This window comes from Pezoporus occidentalis, unplaced genomic scaffold (genome assembly GCF_034315485.1).
Source record: "Pezoporus occidentalis ecotype Australia unplaced genomic scaffold, CSIRO_AGI_Poc_V1 ctg24, whole genome shotgun sequence".
Taxonomy (NCBI): domain Eukaryota; kingdom Metazoa; phylum Chordata; class Aves; order Psittaciformes; family Psittacidae; genus Pezoporus; species Pezoporus occidentalis.
The window spans coordinates 8,184,135-8,205,443 of NW_026914285.1; the positions used below are offsets into that span (position 1 = coordinate 8,184,135).

General features: G+C 44.9%; 1 protein-coding gene and 1 long non-coding RNA gene across 5 annotated transcripts in view; both read left to right on the forward strand.

Annotated features, from left to right (window-relative positions):
* Positions 1-14,500, forward strand: part of LOC134165458 (uncharacterized) — a 48,412-nt gene extending 33,912 nt beyond the window's left edge. Inside the window, exons 3-4 of one of the 2 annotated variants that reach the window (XR_009965540.1) lie at positions 861-924; positions 14,444-14,500. This is a non-coding gene — a long non-coding RNA (uncharacterized LOC134165458). Of the gene's footprint in view, positions 1-860; positions 925-4,036; positions 4,309-14,443 lie in introns of those variants that run through there. The other variant, XR_009965539.1, reaches the window with a different exon arrangement.
* Positions 14,501-14,691: 191 nt separating this feature from the next.
* Positions 14,692-20,701, forward strand: KCNE2 (potassium voltage-gated channel subfamily E regulatory subunit 2). Of its 3 annotated transcripts, none has more exons than XR_009965537.1 (2): positions 14,692-14,788; positions 17,720-18,085. XR_009965537.1 is itself a non-coding variant. In XM_062622272.1 (2 exons), exon 2 carries the CDS (start codon positions 20,068-20,070, stop codon positions 20,443-20,445), a length of 378 nt encoding a protein of 125 aa, XP_062478256.1. In that variant the 5' UTR covers positions 14,704-14,788; positions 20,051-20,067; the 3' UTR covers positions 20,446-20,701. The 3 variants fall into 3 exon arrangements, 2 of the variants coding, with proteins under 2 accessions (XP_062478256.1, XP_062478257.1); XM_062622272.1 differs by lacking the exon at positions 17,720-18,085 and adding an exon at positions 20,051-20,701 and having other exon boundaries at positions 14,704-14,788; XM_062622273.1 differs by lacking the exons at positions 14,692-14,788; positions 17,720-18,085 and adding exons at positions 19,228-19,451; positions 20,053-20,701.
* Positions 20,702-21,309: the final 608 nt, after the last annotated feature.

Consider the following 21,309-nt stretch of genomic DNA (forward strand, 5'->3'; position numbering starts at 1 on the left):
TAGCCCTACATTGTATTTCTTTCCCCCATACCTCTCCTCCCCATTTAAGTGAGGGCTACATGGGCCTTATAGGGCCCCAGGGCCCCATCCTCAGGTGTCAGGTGATGCAGAGATGTAATTGAGAGGACCCTGTGTCCTACCCGCAGTGCCTAGCTTTTGAAGAGACAAGCTGTGTTTGAATGGATAAAGAAGGGAGGTAAAGTATCATGGCCCACATTGCTCTACACTTCTGGATACATGTTGGTGTTCCAGCAGTGTTGCTGCCATGCGCAGCGTATCTGTTGCAGTCACACAGATATGGAGGTGTCCTAAACGTTGCTGAAGTGGGCTGGGCGCTTCTGAAACACCAGCTTCTGTATGTGCTGGGTGGTCTCAGGTCTGCAGGCCCAAGGGAGGTCAGGGAGGTTGCTTGCTCCCACCCTGCAGGGGCAGCTGAACCAGCTTGATGGCAAGGTGGGAACTGCTTTACCTCCATCCCTTGGACAGGGAGATATTAAGGGCAGAGGGAAACAAAGCCCCACATTATCACTTATTGCATGGGTTTGGGAGTGTGGTCCGGTAGGGTGAGCCTCGATAGACATGAGCCTAATCAGGTTCAGGTCTGCTATGTACCTTTGTGAGGACCTGTCAATTGGCTTGCTTGTCCATTTGTGAAATGGCGCTAACACGGCTTACCTTTGTTTTCAGTATGTTTCAGGTCTCAGCATGAAATGTATTATGCAAAAGAGGGAGGTTTCTGGTGTTATTTCTTAGCAATGAGCAGCAGACCTTGAATTTTGACCTTTACATGTTGTTGGAGGGGTTTTTTTTTGTTGGATTTTGTTGTTTTTTTTTTAATGACTCTGTACTCGCCTCACCAGGCCTGAACTGAGTGGACCGGTCGCAACTGAAGGTCAGAATCATTTTCCTGCCAACTCTAACCATGTAAGTACGGGTTTGAGCGGCGCTGGAGGGGGGTATATTCATGGGCATGCAGACGAGCTACCATTTGGACGTGTTTCTGCTGGTAGGTGGAGAGCTGGAAGTACAGCGCTGTGGGGACACTGTGTGGTCGCTGCAGAAAACGGCACCCGGTATGGGTGAGCTGAGCCTACGGCTTGCTCCCTCCTTGGCTGCGTGTGGGCAGAGCGCAAGAGCAAAGACGCAACGTGCGTGTCACCGTCGGCGAGGAAACATGAAGTGCCAAGTCGTACGGTTATCTGGCCCTCGGCTCCAGCCTTTTGGGTGGCCAAGCTCAAATGCTGAGCAGCTTGCAAAGAGTTAAAATATTGATTCCGTTTTCCGCACTGTGAGTCCTGGCTGCCCTCAATGTGCTCAGCTGGATTCAGAGGAAAGGGTAAGTGCGTCTCAGCCAGTGTAAATCACGCCTCCTTCTGCCTGGCTCCATCTGTAAATGATACCAGCCTAGGCTCGGCTGCCTCCAGAGTAACCCCACGTGTACAAGCATCTCTCTGTGAGCATTAACATAACCAGCAGAGTTATTCCTATGCTGTCCTCTACACACTGCAGTATTCCCAGCAAGCTTGTACAGCTGCAGCTGCCCTTCCACAGGAGTTTCTCCAGTACATTGCAGTCTCCTAAATTCAAGCCCCATTTCAATGAATACCTCATACATAGACTATGTATGCACCAAACCTGAAGTTCAGTGACTGATTCCCTACAGCTTATCATCTAGCTGGAGGGATGCTCATGTGTTACCGTGTCAGCAAGTTATTATTCATTAACTCAAGTGACCCAGGCCCACATGTGTGTTTATCTGCTGCAGGTGCTGCTATCCTGATTTCTGAATTAGAGCAAGCCCTGAGGAGGGACACTGTTTTGATGTCCATGGGCTAACCTCTGGGTTAGTCTGTCTCTGAACTTTTCCATATGTGTACTCAGGAGCTCCTGTCAAACCTCTTGCAGCAGCCAGTGGTAGGGGCAGAGGGAGAGTGCTGTCCAGAATACAAGAGTATTTCATTAGCGCCCTGTCTGTAGACAGAATCTGTCACCATGACAGCTAGCTAAAGAAACAGCAGCAAAACAAGGAGTTCACCAGCTTGTCAAAAGTTTTAGGTTTGGATGAGGTTTTGACAGACCCATCTCACAACTCCTCAGTAGCCCAGGCACTGTGCAGACTGTCCCTGGGCTCCTTCCTCCCTCTTCCCAGCCACCTGCCTCTATTCCCTTTGCAAGAGTAAGAGGAAATGTTTTAGTCCAGGGTGTAAGGCAACTAGATTTCATAATGGAATTACTGTTTTCTGCCTAGGTCTTACTGTGATGCTGTGCAGGCTCTGAATTTTGATCCCGGTTCTGCACACACATTTCATGTATTTCCCTGATAAGAGTTGAAGGTGCTCTAAAATTTACCAGGAACATTGTTTTGGGGTTCCAGTTAACCCAGGAAGAGCTCAGATAGAGTGATATGAATCAGAATAATATTCTGTTGCAAAGATGACTATAAGCTCCTGAATTCTTCCAGTTACATGGGGTAGTTGGTTTCAATCCATTATTAATGATTCCTGAGACAGCATTTGATCTCCAGTTCCACAAAGTCCAAGACTGTTCAGATGAGCCTTTGGTCCTCACTCATCTCATTATGTGAGCTTCAGCCACTTGTGATATGATATTAATGACCACTTAAAAATTCTGCTCATCTATGAATTAATGATAGGGGTCCTTGCTTAAAAGAGCAGGTGCAGTTCTAGGACACTGTCAGATTTGTGAGGACTCCAAAGCAGACTTTCATCGTGCACATAGCATGAATGTTCGGTGTAAGCTAGGGTTTTGTATAAGAATTAGTGTTTTGATGCGTGTTCTGTGGCGGATGGCATTCATACATCAGTTTCTACGTCAAAAGGTATTAGCAGTCAGTGGCTCAACAGAGACAGCCACAGCCGGGGAGACGTAGTTTCAGCTTCTTGTCCCATCAGAGAGTCATTCAGTGACCAAACCACTCAGCTTCTCATAGCTATTTTGGTTCCTAGCTCCCACTGATTTTGAAAGGTATTACACACCTCAGTATGCTTGAACATCTACTCTTTCAGTTGCTTTCCCGAAAAAAAGTCAGCAAATCAATGTTTTCATTCAAACTGCTCAAGTCCATAGTGTTCCTGTTACCAGAACGCAGCCCACAGATACTAGGATAGAGCACTGCATGCAGTCCTGCAAATGCAGACCTCCTGGGATGGCATATCTAGAGGCGGCTCTGTGCCAGCAGCCAGGCTCTATCTCTGGGTAGTGTGCGTCCATGAGTCTGGGTCTTCAGAAACCATGTTCTTACAATTCCTTAGACTTGTATCAGCTGTGAGATGCTGCAGGGTACCGCTCATGCTGTTCCTGCCTGGTGAGATAAGACTCCCATCAAAGTTCCAACTTGTTACAGAAAATCTCACACCACATGCAGTACGTCAAGAAGCTTCCAGATTGTTTAGAGTTACAAGAGCAAAACTGTATCTGTATTTTCAGCAAATATCTTCTGATGTTTGCTGAAATGATATGTGAGCTTTAAAATAGAGGTTCTCAAAAGATGCCAGCAAAAAGAGCGGTCACTGTTAAGACCAAGCTGGTGTTGTGGTTAAAGCATCTTTGAGACTTCCAGACACAAATCTATCAGTGCAAGCCAAATAAGCAAAATGCCTGTAACTTTTCCAGTTAAAGCACCACCTCTTCCTATTTGGCCTGCCTGTTTGTTTCATAGTTTTCAGCTGCATACATAAAACCTAGGAAGAACTTATTCTGGGTCACCATAAGATGCTGACCTGGACTTTACTACTGGACTGATATCTGAAGATAAAATTTCACTTCTTTAATAAGACTTCCGTTGGACTTTCAAAGAGGAAATGATCTTTAGAACAACAATGCCAGTTAGAGTTGGTGGAACCTGCATCCTCTGTGGTGTCCCATGTGCTCCAAGAGAAAAAGTAAGGAACATCCCATTGTCCTGATTTACAGAAAAATATGTCTCTGGAAGAGATCAAATCTGCTTTTGCTGGCAAAAGTGACCCAGATATTTTTATATCTAATCATGTTCCTTTTTATTTATCATGATGTTTAGCCAGAGCTGTAGGTCAAACAAACGGCTTTGTGCTGTGCGCCAAATGTAGACTGATATGGAGCCTTTGAAGTAAGAAATGTGAGCTGTCTTCTCCCCACAGATTTTGGTCCTCCTGATAAGTGGATGCACAACTGACACACCACTCTTTGACCCATTTATGAGCACTTCACTGCTGTATTAGCTTTACGGTAATTCTCAGAAATTAGGGGAATACTTATCAAAAGTATAGAAAACTTTGAATAGAGAAAGCAGAATAAAACAAGTTTTACAGATCAGTTTTAAGAGAAAGCCTGTCCTTGGTGAGAGGTTTGGGACTTCACTTCTGAGAAGACAAAATTCCTCTAGGTGAGCCCTGAGCTATGGAAATTGTGTTTTTATTTTACTTACACAGAATATAGTTCTGAGTGCGGGCTGGCAAAATCAAACCCCAGAGATGGGGTCCCTTCCAGTACATGGCTTTTTTAGTTCAATCAACCCATCCACATTATTACATCTGGATTTTGAATGTTTGGTGTCCTTCTGGGGGAGGTTCAATTTTCTGTAAGGAACCTCTGTTTTTCACTGCAGGCTAGGATCAGAGGTGAGCTCATGACACGGAACTGAGATCTCAGGTCAAAAGTGAATATATTGACATGGAGAAACATGCACAGTTGAAGTTCAGCTTCTTACACAGATATATGGATGTATGAATGGTCTGCAGCATTTGAATCCAGGTTCGGATATAATATTTTGAACCCTGTCTGAGTTGAGGGAATTGCAGTCAGAAAGGTCAGCTGTGTATCCTTGTCAAGCAAGGCTCCTGAATTATGTCACTGGAGAGATGCATGATGCTTTTTTTACTGGGGATATCCTTTAGGCTAACTTCAGTGGAGACACATACGTGCAAAACCAGGCAAGCAGTCTAGCCCTTATAGTCTACTGATTCCTTGCTCCACAAGGACAACAAGCTGAAGTTTGTCAGCTCTGAAAGCATCTGGAGCAGGCAAGGAGGAGACAAACAGACAAATAGAAACCCACTTGAATCCAGACTATTCCCTTTAATATTTGTGGGATAAACTGCTAGCTTTTAGCTCAAATCTGGTTGTGTCTATTATAACCAATTTGCATTAGGAACCTTTTACTCTGTTTTCTGCCATTACAATAGCAATAAGTACTCTAAGATCCTGGATCACCCTCACTGAGTTAGATAGCTCACAGTCATGCTGCACACGAATGTCTTAAGACTCCTGTCCTCCATCATATGGATACCTTGATTGATATACATATGAATGTATGGTTGATACATCCAGTCCCTTAGTTCACTCCACTATGTGGGCCTTGCACGTTGTTGAATGTACCCGTCCAAGCTCAAGTACAGTGCTGTTTTGGGGCTGGAGGGTTGCACTTAATGAGGCTCACAGCTAACTCTGGTGATGGAGATGAGTGATGGTAACAGTAAATCTCTGCATTGCAAGCACATGAGGTATGGTAATCCCTGCAAAAGAGCACAAAACTGGAGTTTGATTCAACACATTAGACTGGAATATGAAGCTACCACTTGTCCTAGAGAGTTCATGGTACTGAGCCCAGATCTGCTGCCTGCAACCTGCACACTGCTGTACTCTGGTGCCTTCCATGCTGCTCTGGGCAGCTTCATCCCCATCCAGGAGATACCAGCATGGGGACTGTGGTAACCCCACTGAGATGATGAGATTTCTGAATGATCTAGGTCAATGCACAAGCAGGGTAAGCTACTGCCAAGAGACAGAAATTTTCTGAACACATTCTTACATGAACCACAACAATTGCATACACACAAAAAGGTGTGTGTACTCCAGTTGTGCAGGTCTGCAGATGTTTTGCAACACTGTGAAAAATCTGATTTATTTTAAAAGTGACTGAATTTCTGTGAAAATGGTAATTTCCCCTCTTTCTTCCATCTCAGAAATGGCCAGTGAGAGGCAGCAGCAGAAATGCTGAACTCATCCTTCTCAAGAAGGTGCTTTGAGGATCCACATATTATATAGTCCTGAAACTAAAAGAAAGCAGGACCAAAATATACTTCCATTACTTTGGTGGGATAAATGTACATGCCATGCCACGATGCTTGCAGCATATATTCCTGGCCACCAAATTCACAGTATTTTTGAAATCTAAGGTGAATCAGCACTTTAGCTTCTACTGGAGCCTTCAATGGAGATGCCAGAATATGGCTTATAAACTGCCGGATGTTAGGAGATCCAGGAGGGTTCATTAATCAGATGGAATCCAATTAAAAGATTACTTTCCTTTTCTCCAGATAGCGTGCTATATAGATGCACAAAATTATCTGTTAAAATCCCTCAGGCAGCTTACCCGGAATAACCTTCTTCTGGATCCACTCCAGCTCCCAGTGGAGGCTCTAGCTCAGGAAATCATCCTTATTCAGAACAGCACTTAAGCTCTTGCTTAAAGTTAGGCATGTACGCAAGAGCCACTTCCCACAAGGCTGTATTTAATTGCACCCTAGCTGCCTTCCTAAATTGAGATTCATGTCAACGGGAAGGTTCCTGCTGATTTCAGAAAGCTGGGAAGAGGCTGTTGCCATCTCCATGGAGTCACTGAACATCTTGACCATGTAAATACCCACAGAGTTATGTAGCGCATGGTATCTCTAAAATCACACATTCTTTCAGGCCTGGGAACCATCTGGGGGTGGTTGAAGATGTGTGACCCAATGGATCAGGGTTCCCAGGAGGGTTGAAGATGTGTGGCCCAACAGATCAGGGCTCCCAATGGCTTCCTGGTGGAGCTGGTTCCAGATGGGGAATGGCAGGGAGCCAGCCCCACTCAGAGTGGGGTCAACACCAGATCCAGAGCAGGCAGGTGCCAAGGCTGGGTACCAAGGAAGGTGTGGGAAAGATGTTGGCATGGAGAAGGTGTGCATGCATGAATGGCATCTGTCTGCTGCTCAGGAGTTGAGGGGGTTTTCTGCTTGAAGCGGGAGCTGAACGTGGGCCAATTGCAAGGCCAGTCTGTGCAACTGGATTGCGGCCATATAAGCAAATGGCCCAAGATCAAGGAAGGCTGAGGAAACAAGAAATGTGCCTATGCTCACACAACATATACCAGGTTAAACGAACAATTACTTCCTAGCTCATGTGCTGATACACTTTTTTCCCTTCCTTGTCAGTGGGCTTGAAATGATCAGCTGCCACTTCTTTTTAGAGCTTTCAGCATTATGTGGGGCCTTGGGATATGTTTTGGCCTCGATGACCTCTATGGACTGTTGTGTGTAAACCAGATTTTTTCTGCCAAAATAAATATCAGCATAATGTAATTTTCTCTGACAGTGGAGCTGGGCTCAGAACATGCCACTGCATGAGGTTCTGTAAGGTGACTGCTGTGGTTTTCTATTTCACTAGAATGTCCTGAGCTGCCCTTTGCTTCCCCTTTTACTATCACTTTGTAAGCAGTATCAACTGGTTCCACAATCACAGGACTCTACTGAAGTCCAGAGTATTAGCAATGAGTATTTCTATTAGGCTGTATCCAGGTCTACAGGTTGGGAAAAATAAACAATGATGATGTGCATTAAATCCAAAATACATAGCAGCTCTAGACCTAACTTGAGATTTCTGCAAAACACTGAGCCACAGTGACCATTTGATCATATCAACTAACAAACACTGGCATGACCTGTGCTGGGTGCTCTCCTCATCTTCCTCATCCTCCTGTACTGCACACAGGTTGCTGGTGCCCAAGATGCACAGTAACAAAGCTGCTCAGTACCACAAGATTAATAGCTTCCAGCATTCTTTCCTTCCCAACATGGGAGGCAGAACCATATGGACTTCTGTGGCTGAGGGGCACCTGCTAAGCTCAAGCAATGTGCTTGCTCCTTAGCACCAAGGTTTTGAACATGGGGCCCTACCAGGCAGCACACCAGAGGCTAGCAGCCTTTCTCCAGTCTGAGATCCAGGGCCAGCAGCAGCTCCATCAGACCAGCAGCATTTGTCCACCAGGTACCTGGGTGGAAAGAGGCTTTGGTGTACTCCTAGAAGAAGGGCAGTGAATACTGAGCTTGCACTGAGGACTGCATCTGTACAGGCACAGATGAAGTAAGTTGAGCTCTGTTCTGCTCCTGCATTAAATATCACTGATTTGCATCCTGACTTGCTCTTATCAGACTCTCCAGTTTAAGCTCAGCCTCTGCAAGCCTCAAGCTGTATTTTGGTATCTCCAGTCCATTTCTCCTCCTTGAGTACTTAGTAAAACACTAAGTTTTAAGCCTTTACAAAGGCTTAAAATATAACAAGGGCTTAAAATGTAGAAATGTGTATGTCTGTATGTAGGCATGCATTGGCATGTAGGTATACAGACAATGGTGAAGTTTTAAACACAAGGCTGTTTAACGTGAGACTGTGCTGCTCGCAGGCACTTTAATTTGGCTCCTGTGCAAGAGGGACTGGTTTGCACTAGGCTCTGAGTACAGGGAGACAGGCATGCTATTTGGCAAGCACTTTAATTCCTGAGGGTACCTGCTGGGAAGGCATGCTGCTCTGACAGTGCTTCCTCTCATGGCCTCTGAGAAATGGGCAGTGAGTGCTGCCCAGCTACCTGCCAGACTTTCAAAGGAGGCAGAATCATCTCATGGCCATGCAGGTCTTGATCACAGGCGAAATGCATCTGGTAGGGGAAAGATCAAGTGTGAGGTAAGGCAGAGTCTTTCACATGTGGCTGCAAGCTGGTTTAAAGCACAGAGTGTTGTTCTGGAGCATACGAAATTGTCTGTGTAGATCTATCCACTGGACAAGTAGCAGGTCTTCTGTCAGGATCTGCAGTGTTCAGTAATACCAGGAAATGCTTCCAACAGAATTTGAAAGGCCCAGAAGTGTCCTGTAATTTTTCAGACACCCAGGGGCTAAAATTTAATCCCCAACTTCAGCCTTCTGTCTTCTAAACAGTATTGATTTAAAACATGTCTCGGAACACATCCTTACTAAGGAGTTGCAGCAGTCGTTCTGGAGAAATGGTTGAACTCTCTTGCCTGTGTGAATCAGACCACTTGTTTTGCTGAGGAATTATGAAAACAGATGATTCACTCATATGCCACTTTTCAGCAATGAGCCCATAAGTCTGCAGACATGTGAGTGAACAACATCAAGCCCTGTGAAAGTGGGTATTTGCAGTAACTGGAGCTCCAGTTCAGGCTCTCCTTGCTTTGTTCCATCCAAATTCTCCACTGGCTTCTGCGAACATCAGCTGAGCCAGGAGTGCAGAACTAGCTTGCTTATAATCTGGGCCATCCCCTTTTTATTTACCTCATCCCATCTGAAGCTCCATCAAGTCATGGCACCCTTGCCAGCAGAGGGAAACTTCTGATGGGCTCATCCTTCTGACCTTACATCCTTGTGACCTTTACATCCCTGTGACCTTTACATCCCTGTGATTTTTACAGCCTTCCCTTTGTTTTCTCTGATGCCTAGTGGACAGGTTGATCCCTACACACCTTTTCTCACTGACCTCTTTCCTGCCTCTCCCTCCGCTTTAGGAGACAGGGTGGGGAGGCTTTGTAAAGTGAAGGAATCAGTCATAGGAATGGGCAAACCTGGAAGCCTAAGGAAAAACATAAGCATGGGGAAAACATGTAGTCATGCTTCCCCCCAAAAATCTTCAGCAGTCTGCTGTGACGTGGCATGATGTCATTTTGCTCAAACACCTTTGATAGGTTTTTCTTCTCTAAATCAAACTCTTTTACATGCTTGCCAGCTACTCGTATGTACAGTGTCCTGTGGCAAGAAGGTCCACAGTTTATAAGTGCACTGTGCAAAGAAGGGGACCAGGTGCTTTTGTAAAGACTCAGAGACTCAGGATTTGGATCCTTCTTCTAAGCCACCCTCTGTGGTTAGAATATGAAAGGAGAAGGAATGAGACTTGAAGCACCAGTGTTAACTGTGCATTCAGTAACACCCCATCAGAAGCTGTGAGCTGCCCCTGCCCGGAGGAGCTGTTGCAATCAGTGACCTCTGTCAGTGCGTGATCTCCTGCCAAACCCGTAGCTTGTTGCTGTAACCCTTACTCTCCCTTCCGTCTGCTTTATGAGGACAGGGCTGCAACAAAACGTGGTTTCAGCAAGAGTGCCTCTCCCAGTTTCCATTCCCCAGAAGCTCCTCAACACTATAAGCACACTCTTAAGGAGACCTGAGGCCTCAGTGAGTTTGGTTGTAAGAAACAGCTTTTTGCTAGAGAGTAGCTGTGGCATGATGCGTGCTACCATTGCACATCTGTGCTGCAGTGTCTGTGAACTGCTGCCCAGTGCAATCCCAAACAAAACCTCAGGTCAGCTTGAGGCCAAAGCACATACTTTTGGCCCTCTCACACCTCCTAGGGTCTGGCTTGCCTGTCTCTGGATGCCTTGCGGGAAAGTGGAGAGAACATATAAAGCACTGTTTCATTTCCCTAGCACCTAAAGAGCCAACACACATGGAAGCAAGAAACATTCATCTGTCATCATGTTCAGCTGTGGACGTCACTGGAAGTCAAATTGAGGCACTGGTACAGATGACATCTAAGTGTTAGAAAGGGGTGGGTCTCTGCACAGGGCAAGTGTTTCTTCATGAGAACAGCAGTCACTACCCTTAATATTTCAGAAGGTCTTATTCTGCCTGTTACTTGAAGGGCACAGCGCACACTTCTTTAGTTAGTCTTTAGCTACACATACAGTGCTTATCAGAGCAAATGCCAGGACAAAATGACCTCAAAACATTTGAGGCTGATGGATCATGATGCAAACTTATTTCCAGGACTAGGAATGTAGCTATCAAGCACATAAGCATCAGAGCAGGGGGCCCAGACCTCAGTGTAGGTGGGGACATTAGAGAAACCATTGGTACTAGTTCAAACCACTGATGGCAAATGACCTGTGGTTGTCAGAGATACTTCACAGAAGCAGAGAGCAGGTGGGCATAGCTGCTACCTTGCTGTGTCCACTGCCCTGGGTGACATTTATACACCCGACACTTTACTACCATCTCTCCAACTCTTTAACTGCTCTGCCTGAGCTATTAACTGTATTCCTCCATAAGGGTCTGGGGGTGTGGGTGAGAAGCAGAAGGCAGCAATGTTGGGTAGTACAAAGAGTGCTTGGCGTGTGGAAGGCAGGGGGTGTGTATCTGTGGAAAGTTTCTTTCCTTCTCGAGGGACACACATACATGTATTCAAGGTGTGACATCTTCCTTTCCCAGCCAGAAGGGCACTGTCCTCAGACTGTGGTGGTGGTAAGAGGTGAGGCTGGGAGCTGACAGCCTGATCAGCTGCCTGGGCTGCAGTGAGGATGGGGTTTCCATGGGAGAGGTGATCAGGTGTATGGCTGTAACAGGTAGCCCTTGTTCTGGTGTTAGCAGACAGGAGGGGTGCAGTGCTGGCAGCTGATGTGCAGTTTCTCAGTAGTGCATGCAGGCATCGTCCCTGTTACCCATGCTGGGAATAGAGGTCACTCAGCAGCTCATGTTCTCCAGGGCTGATGTGACGGTGCCCTTTACCTGCAGCGTGTTGGACAATGCTTCCCTCAGAATTATCTGTCCCAAGTAAAAGCTGTCCCTGTGGAAAAAAAAGCCATAATTGTTTGGAAAAGTGTTTAATTTCCCTCTTACTTTCAGAAGGGTGATCTCAAACAGGCTGAGGAGACAATTTCCCTAAGTCACTTTAAGCTAAGCATCAGACATGGTGAAATAATAGCATTTCCTTTTCTCATTTAAATGCTATGTGCAGGCAACACCCTTACTTATCCTCTACAGCTTTTGCAACAGCAACACATAAAACCATAGCAACAAAGCTGCATGACTGCAGTCTCCACCTGGCCATGATTTCTCCAACCTTGCAGTTTGGGCTGAGGGGAGCAGTGCATTTCTTGGCAGGGTGGCAGGTACTGGTATCTCACTTGCAGTGCAGACCCGGCACCAGAAGCAGACAAGAGTTTGGGACCCGACTTGTTCTGCTTTTTTCCAAGCATTCAGTGTTGGGAAACTGCTTAGGCTGCAGTCTCTCACTGTCAAATGCATCCTGATGAGATACATTCTTTTCTCATAGACACAAAGGGTTTTCCTTCACAATTTTGCTTAGACTTGTGCTGCATAACAGAATATGGTTAAAATTCACTTTTCTCCTGAATGCTTTTCCTCTCACTTCTGTGGTGACTGGAAAATGTTGCTCTGTCAAACATGATGAGACCCCACCTGCAGTACTGCATTCAGCTCTGGGGCCTCAAACACAAGGATGTTGACCTGTTGGAGTGAGTCCAGGGAGTGCCATGAGCATGATCAGTGGGCTGGAAAACCTCTCCTATGGACACAGGTTGAGAGAGTTGGGGTTGTTCTGCCTGGAGAAGAGAAGGCTCCAGGGAGACGTTAGAGCAGCTTCCAGTACCTAAACGGGGCCTACAGGAAATCTGGAAAGGGACTTTTTACCAGAGGATGTAGTGGCAGAAAAAGGGAGAATGGCTTTAAGCTGACAGAGGTGAGATTTAGATTAGATGTAAGGAAAACAGTCTTCTCTGTGAGGGTGGTGAGGCACTGGCACAGGTTGTCCAGAGAAACTGTGGCTGCCCCATCCCTGACAGTGTTCAAGGCCAGTTTGGACAGGGCTTTGAGCAACCTGGTCTAGTGGAAGGTGTCTGTGCCCATGGGCAGGGGGGTTGGAACCAGATGATCTTTAAGGTCTCTTCCAACCCAAACCATTCTGTGATTCTGTATTTTTATTTAGCCACAAAGGACTATTCCAGATGTCCCTCTCCACCATCTGCACTTTTCATTGTTTCTATATACAAGGTATTAAAGACAGTGAATCTTGATGTGGGTTTCTGAGGTGACAAAGGAGCAGTCTTCAGACAAGAAGTTATTCTAATATTTAGAGATAGGTTTTACCAGCTATGAACCTTTTGGGGACAGCCTGTCAAGATCCCTCTGAGTAGCAGCCAACCTTCCAGCAGATCAGCTGTTGCTCTTGGCTGTCACCCATGCCAGTTGTTATGTGAAAGGCTGGGGGTTAATACCTTTGCAAACTTACCCAAAGTGTTACAATAGGTGTTCAAATTGCATAATACACAATGAAGTTTCAGGATCTCTAAGAAAAACAGAATACTACAACTGTTGATCCAGCAAATGTATTTACCAGCCAATAAACACCCCAAAAAATAGGCTAAGGATGAAACCTCTAAACACTGCTCCCTGGAAGATGGAAGAGCAGTTATATAAGAAATAAACAATAGCAAAAGGATTTCCTAATTTAAAAAGAAAACTCAACCTGTACAGGGCAAGACATCAAAACTCCCGGCTGTGCTGAATACCATACCCTTGGGAAGGAACAGTGTACAAATCCTAACTCTCTTACCTTGGGAAATAAAATAACATCCATCATGCATGGGGTGGATGCAGAAAGAAGATCAAATGAATAAGGATTTGCTTAGAGGAATGACAAACAGAGGTAAAGTTAAATGTTAAAGAGGTGGAAGTTAAAGCTTCTGGAGATGTGATAGCTTACACCTCCTGATCCATTGCACAGGCTCTGTCCAAGAGTGTAAGAAACAGGTAAGAGACCTAGCAGTACAGCTTCAAAACTAAAAATTAAGAGGTGACATCTTCAATTACCAGCACTGCTATGAGAGACCAGAAGGAGCTGGAAAATGTACCAAGATGTAGTGAAAACTAGATTATAAGGAAAAAACAACATAAAGAAACAGTTCAGAGTTAATTAATAGTTGTAATCTTGAGTAATCATAACAGGAAACATTTCAGCAGTAACAGTTAAAGTAAAACTATAAAACCTAGTGGTCTTGGTAGGTCTTTTTGTTTTACAGGGTGATCGCCTGACAGTCAACTTGAAAAGCAGCAGACAGATCCAGGGACAGAACTGCTGATTTCACTAATGGTCTTATAAGCGAATGTGTAAGTACCAGAAGGAATCTAGGAGAGCTATCAAGAAGGTAAAAACCTTAAAGCAGTGGGGAAACTAATTAAATGCTATCAGCACTCTATGTATCAGTAGTTAGCAGTACAACATATCAGTAGTTAACGGCTAAGAAGATTGTGTGCCAAGTTTGTGCATACAAAAGCATGAGGTCTGAAAGGCAGTGAATAGTACAACATTATGATTTAACCAGAACAGAAGAAATACTGAAGGAAAATTACATAGGTACATATGAGAGGATGTTCATACCTCTCCAATAACCATACTTAACAGCTATATCCTTTTCTTTCTAAGAATTGACCCTATAACCAACACTTCTATAAAGAAGATGGCAAAGGTTGTGTAAAATATATCAGCTGATGATTTAAAATGAACTATAAAGTTTGTCTGTTTATAGTAAAGAATATGGGGAAACAACTAATGGAGGATTGGAAAAAAAAGTGGCCAAGTATACTTGTAAAAAGTCCTCCAGATTTCTTGTAGGCCCCATTTAGGTATTGGAAGACCACTGTATGGTCACCCCTGCGGCTTCTCCTCTCCTCTCCTCTCCTCTCCTCTCCTCTCCTCTCCTCTCCTCTCCTCTCCTCTCCTCTCCTCTCCTCTCCTCTCCTCTCCTCTCCTCTCGTCTCTCGTCTCTCGTCTCTCTTCTCTCCTCGTCTCTCTCCTCTCCTCTCCTCTCCTCTCCTCTCCTCTCCTCTCCTCTCCTCTCCTCTCTTCTCTTTTCTCTTCTCTTCTCCAGACTGAACAACCCCAACTCTCTCAGCCTGTCTCCATAGAGGAGGAGCTCCACCTCTCTGACCATCTTTGTGGCCCTCCTCTGTATAAAAGGTATGACTTTAAAAATTCCCCTAGAGTCAGTGAAATATTCACATCTAATGTCTCGGCATTTCTCAGCAGGTGAGGGCTGTGTCTTAGGAGTGGGGGACTTGATCCCAGGTTCCATCTCTTGGCAATGGTCCTGATGGTCCTCTGATTACTGCAAACTTGAGAGTCAGCAAACTCTGAGGGACATCCCACTCAGAGGGAGATGCTGGTTGCCACCCACTGCAGTACAGGAGAGCTCAAAGGGCCTCACTTTGAACCATTATTCACAGGGTTGCAAAATGATTGGCTTTAGTCATTAGTAAATTTCCATACTGGGCACAATCCAAGTTGGTAATTACTAGGAATTTTTCAAAACTCCAGTAACAATGGCACTGTTCCACTCAGGCTACGATAAAGGGAAGGAGTGTTCTAAGGCTGTCAAGGAATGACTGACTATCCCTACTCTTGCTTCCCACCTTAGCCAGGGAATGGAAGTCCCTACTACAATCAGTGCCTTCCTCCTTAGCCATGCAAGAGCTCCTGGTATGGGCAAGGGACACTTCATCGCTCAATTCATTATACAAAGTCTAAGGTCTGGCAGAAATTCCAGAGATCATAGAGCAGCCCAGAGGATGAGGTGGGGAAGTAAGATGCACCATCGCCAAAATACAGAAAATTGAGCACCTCATTCCAGTCCTCTAGATAATGATCTATGTATGCTACATGTATGCATGCTTATTTATGAGTATCCCTTTACGAGCTTACAATAGGTATTGCAAAATCTTGGGAGAGATGAATCGCTAATGAACTCAAACCCTCCTATGAGATCTGGGCCTAATCACAACATCTTCAGTATGTCTGCTACCTTCTTCACCATCTCACCAGTAAGACTAACAAAGGATTTGTAAAACAGTCAACAAATAAATACATCACTGCACAGTCACAGAAGGATTATCAATAATTAAAGTTACAAACAATTATCACTCAGTTCTGAGCCTATTGTACATTGAAAAAGGAAATGTCTTCCTTCAAGACCACAGGGCTGCTACATGTGAAAATAAATCCAATTGTAATGTTGTTTATATTGTTAAATACTGTACATATTTACATGTGGTGTACCTCCTGCTGATGACAATACCCTGTCATGGGATGGACCCATCTGCTCCACAACACCTAGGAGGCAAAAGCAGATGTTGCCACAGCACTGCCTCATCCATGAATTGTCAATTGCTGCAATGGAGCTGGCAGATGGGTGTAAAAGCTCTAATCTCCTTGGTTCTCACATACCACCCAGCATCCAGATCTGTTATGGGTTGTCACTTTCTCTATCTTGCCCATGACAGCAGCCCAGCTAGTTCTAGAGTCCAGACATCTAGTCCAAAGCTCTCTAATATGGCTACAAGGATATTATGAAAGACCATGCTGAAACCTTGCCAAAGCAAATATAAACCACCACTACCACTCTGTCTTCATCCACTGAAACAGTCCTCCCATTATCTCACAATAGAAAGCAGTCAGCTTGATCAGGCACAGTTTGCACTTGGTAAGTCTATGCTGCTGTTTCCAATCACCTTTTGTTCTTCACATGCCTGATAACAGCTTCCAGAAGGATTTGTCCCTTAATTGTCACATGGTTTGGGGTGTGGCTGATCATCCTTCACCTCCCTGGACCTTCACTGCCCTTCTCAAGGATGAGCATGACATTTGCCTTTTTCCATTCACCAAGGGTTCTTCCCCATTACTATGACCCAGCCACTCTTGTGTACAGATAGGAGGCTCAACCAGGTTCCTACCTCTCTCCACTGAGATCAGGAGCATTTTACTTAATGTTAAGTCTCCATTTAGGAGACTAATATTAAGGCAGTCACCTTTCCTGCTCAAGATATTTGGCTGCCCCTCCTTCTTTTTAACCAGTTCCATGCTATCTGCCCTTGATCATCTCATTGCTATAAAGACTAAGCAAACCCTGAGCATATGTGACCTTCAAGGGGACATGCAGCACAATGGGATTATTCAAGGACTCTTATAATTTCATTGAGAACAGAGCTGGCAGTTAAATTTCATGTCTGTTTGACAACCTATCCATCTCTTATATACGTAGGTATGACTGTGTGCGTGCATGAGTGTACGCCTGCAAGTATTGGCTAAACAGGACTGACCAGGAACAGATGGTAGAAGAGGTTGGTTGAAGGAAGGATAAATCCTTCCACCCAGTTATTGGCAGTCCATGGCAGCAGTTCCCAAGCTACTCTGCTTGGGAACCTCCAGTGCTATGGCTGCTCTCTTACTGCCACACCGAGGCTCACATCCCTGCATTTGGGAGTTCCTCTAAGAGCATGCTGGTGGTCCTAGGTGGCTTTATTGAGAAAGGACCAACCAGCGCATGTCTCTGGCTACATGATGCGGGAGGCTGGGCTTGCCATAGTCACTCTGACTTATGGATTTCATCAAAGCAAACAGAAGCAGCTTGCCAGCTACTTCGACTTTGAGGGCCAAGCCGAGGGCACATGGGAAATTGCCAGAGAGAAGAAGGGGATCAGAGAAGAAATATTGCCAGCAGCTCACTCCCGTGCTGGGAGATGCTCATGCACAGAAAATTATCCAGAAGCAATGATAGTAGTAACCATGACAATGTCAGAAGTACAGCACTAGCAGGGTTCCCTCAGGGATTAACACTTTTCCACACCATGAGCATATCTCCCTTTTTCTGACGTGTGCTGTTGTTCCAGTGGTAGTTCATGTTTGCTTTATCTTCCTGAAAGCAGAGCTACCTGAGAAATTGCTTTCTCTGTGAACTGCAACCAAAGTTGCCTCATTTCACTGAACACACTGCTATTTTCTAAGACGTGACTCAGAGCCTTTCAGCTGGGTGTCAGCATGTGCTACTTGACAGAAATGAAATCAGCATTAATTCCACTTTGTTTTTCAGTAAGTTTTTGTCTTTTCCTGCTCCAGATCATGAGTGAGGTACATAGGGAGCAGAGCTCAGAGAGACTGATCCTGGCTGTGTGTGAGGACCTGCTTCTCACAGCAAAGGCTTCATGCATGGGTGGGTCACTAACAAGCATGATCTTGGTGGAAGAGAAGGAAAGGCAAACTGTGGGCACTAAGTAGCCTGACAGCTTGGCAGACCTTTCTCACTGACTGCTCAGTTCTCAGCCTTTCGTGCCCACACCAGCCAAGGGAATCATTATTATTATTATTATCATCACCATCTTCTTCTTCTTCTACTTCTTCACCATCATCATCATCATCATTATTCTGCATAGCTCATTTTTACTCTTCTTCTGTATGTGTCAACAAAGATCAAGCTGCACCAGTGCTTACCACTGGGCTAGGAAAGCCCAGCAGTGCTCTTTTGCAGTACAAGAAATTGCAGTAATAAGCATAAAGAGTAATACTCAGCATCTGACAGGACGACTGATGTAAGCTGTCAGCCAATATTTGACTTTCCAGGTGAGATTAGATTTAGCATTTAATTTAATATAAACACAAAGCATGCAGTACAAGGCACTTATTTAACAGACAGTTGCTTACACCCTTATGCAGGCTGGAGACTAAAACTTTAAGCTCTCTCTTCTCCTTACAAGAGTGTCATCATATTATCCAGTGGAGTTTTAAAATCCTGAGTGTTAATCCTGAATCTCATTAGAGAAGGTCACAGGAAAGGTAAGTTTCCGTTGGTAACTCTTTATTATTGAAAAAGCACAGTGATTTTTGTTCTGAATTCAAGGAAAATGCAGATTTTAAAAAGTTTCAAGACAGTCTGCATTTGGTTTTGTTCATAGCTTGTTTACTTTAAATAGGTTACCTTTATCCCCTATGTTTGAGTGTGAGTATATAATTGCAGAGATCTACATGCATGTGTACCTGCGCCCTTCCGTGTGTGTGCGCACGCTGATGTTGCAAAGCTAGTTCAACAAGTAAAAGGTAGGTAGACTGCTGAACTCCAGTTCAAAAGACACTGCAATTTCTTATTAGTGATGAAAACTCACTGTCTCTTACCATAGTCTGCAGTAAGCTCATCACTGCTTGAAGACTGCACTGAGATCAAGTGACTTTTCTTGGAAGCTTTTGCCCTTTGTGTAGGGTTTGGTTGGCCTGAAGCATTAAAGGACAGATATTATAGAGGAGCACCAGACTGAAATGCTGTAACACACCCTTCACTTTCTGCAGGCTAGGAAGCCGCAATCCAGTGAAACCCTCCTCTTTATGTAGGAAAGGCAGAGGACGGTGGTACTTCTCAGAGCTTCTTGAGAACTCCTTCACTGGAGTCAGTATGTGCCAGTTTCTGCCCCAGATCTAGCTCAGTTCAAGCAGGACCAGATGGATCAGGGAGAGTGACTGGATCAGGGGACAATCTGGACTGACAAGCAATCAACTGCTGAGTAGGTATCTCTCTCTCATCTCTCCCCATTGCTCTGTTCAAGGGTTAACAGCCTGGGACCCTCAGTAGGACCCTTTTCCCCTCTGCTAGCAATACTAGCAACACTGAAATCAGGCCTTTGAGAATGTCTCCTGTGGGATGGAGACCTGATTCATGCTTTTCTGAAGAGCAGCTGGGTCTGACTGTGGCAAGGTCTGGAATAGCTGGAAGAGGGGCAGGACAGATGTGGCTCTGCAGCACTACTCAGCATCCCTGCCCCTTTGGGATGGCTGACCCTAATGACCCAAGAAGCCATTTCAGGTATGAGGGCTCTGCTTCCTTGTCCCTTCTCTGTCTATCAGGCTACCATTTAGGAGTTAGCTGTCTGGCTATTATGCTCCCACAGACTCATCTAAGATTGTATGGGTACACCAGCCTTCACACCAGATGTAATGTTTGACACCAAACAAGAAAGGGGAGTCACATCCCTCCCTGAGAGATCCTAGGAAGCTGCCTGTAGTGGCAATGTGCCAGCCTTAACACAGGACCCAGTATGTGCTTTGTCTTCTGGGCAAAATGCTTCTTCACTCAGTGTTTTGCCTCAGTAGGGAAGGCAGGGTGCCTCAACCCCTGTAACGTGGGTCATGGGGGCCCATGCTAACTGGTCTTCACCAAGGTGTATCTGGCTTCCCACAGGCTAAAAGTGACCCAAGTGAGAGGAGGTATAAGACCTCCTTGGGTCTCTGAACATACTGAACCTCTCAGAGATGCATATTCTCAGCTTATCTAAAATTAGTACTGCACTTTCAAGTGGCAGGTGGAAAGTGCTATTAGCCAATTGTCATAATGCAGACAAAAGAAAGCAATGTAACTGTTTCAGTATAGATATTTACTTAAAATAAATACCATGTTGTCTTTAGAGCCATAACTTGCAAGGATGAATGAGATACAAAACTTCACTTGGGCAGTAGAAGATATTTTCAAGGAAACTTTTCTCACTTACATGAATGGCTGGAGGAGAAACATGACGGAAGCAGCAGACAAATTGCAAGCCAAGGTTGATGCTGAAAACTTTGACTATGTTATTCTTTATTTAATGGTGATGATTGGGATGTTCTCCTTCATTATTGTGGCAATCTTGGTGAGTACTGTGAAGTCAAAGAGGCGAGAGCACTCCAATGATCCCTATCATCAGTACATCGTTGAGGACTGGGGCGAGAAGTATAAAAGCCAGGTTCTGAATCGAGAAGACCTCAAGTGTGTGATCCACGAAAACCCAGGTGCAAGGGACAAAACAAGCCCTGGATCACCTTGACTTTTTGACAACATCTGCAATGAGGAAATCATAAAGCCACGTGCAGGGAACTCACTGGAATTACAAACAGATGTGAAACTGTTTGTTAAATTAACAAACAGGACAATGAGAAACAGAGTGCTGAGGAAATCAACATTACTGCTTCCCATGAGGACTCTGGCATGGCTGCTCAGGGAACACCCAAGAAAAATGCGTGATTGTGCTTTGCTTTCATACTCTGTTCTTCAGGAAAATAAAACCAAGAGAATGAGCGAATGACTTACTTGACTTTTTTAAGAATTTTTTAAATCCAGAAGCAGATCTGGATGTTCCCAGAACAGAATAACTGTGAATTAGTGGCCAAAAGTGTTGATTTAGATCCAAACTGTATGACTTAAGCCCAACTTAAAAATGTACAGTAAAATACCAAAATCTCCATTTATTGACTGAACAATGTGTTACGGTATGAATCAATCATAGGAGGTAACCTCTACCTACACACATTTGTTCAAAACTATTTTCTTAATAGTTTTTCTCCTTTTTTATTTCACTATTCCTTGGCAGCAAAGGTTGAGCCACGGCCTTTTGACAAGGTCTGGTTTATAGCAGTAGAGCTGCTAAGCTCATGTCCTAGTTGTGTAGGGCAGCTTCCAGAGGTTCATTATCTGTCCTCAAGTCCATAACTGGCCAACCTGTCTCTTCTGCTGCTCCTTGGTTCTCCAGAGTAATGTCTATCTGGGGTGCAAGCCGTGTGATGGAAGCGTTGGTTACATCCCATCAGCCAGGGCTCAGTCTAAACCACTGAGATCCTGCCTTCTGGCTTTCAGAGGAGGAATTTCTAGACCCAGTTACCAAAGCTGTCCCATTGCCATGCTTCCTAAGGGA

Excerpts from the sequence above, each read along its gene's own strand:
- KCNE2 (XM_062622272.1), top strand. The coding sequence starts at position 20,068 with ATGAATGAGATACAAAACTTCACTTGGGCAGTAGAAGATATTTTCAAG.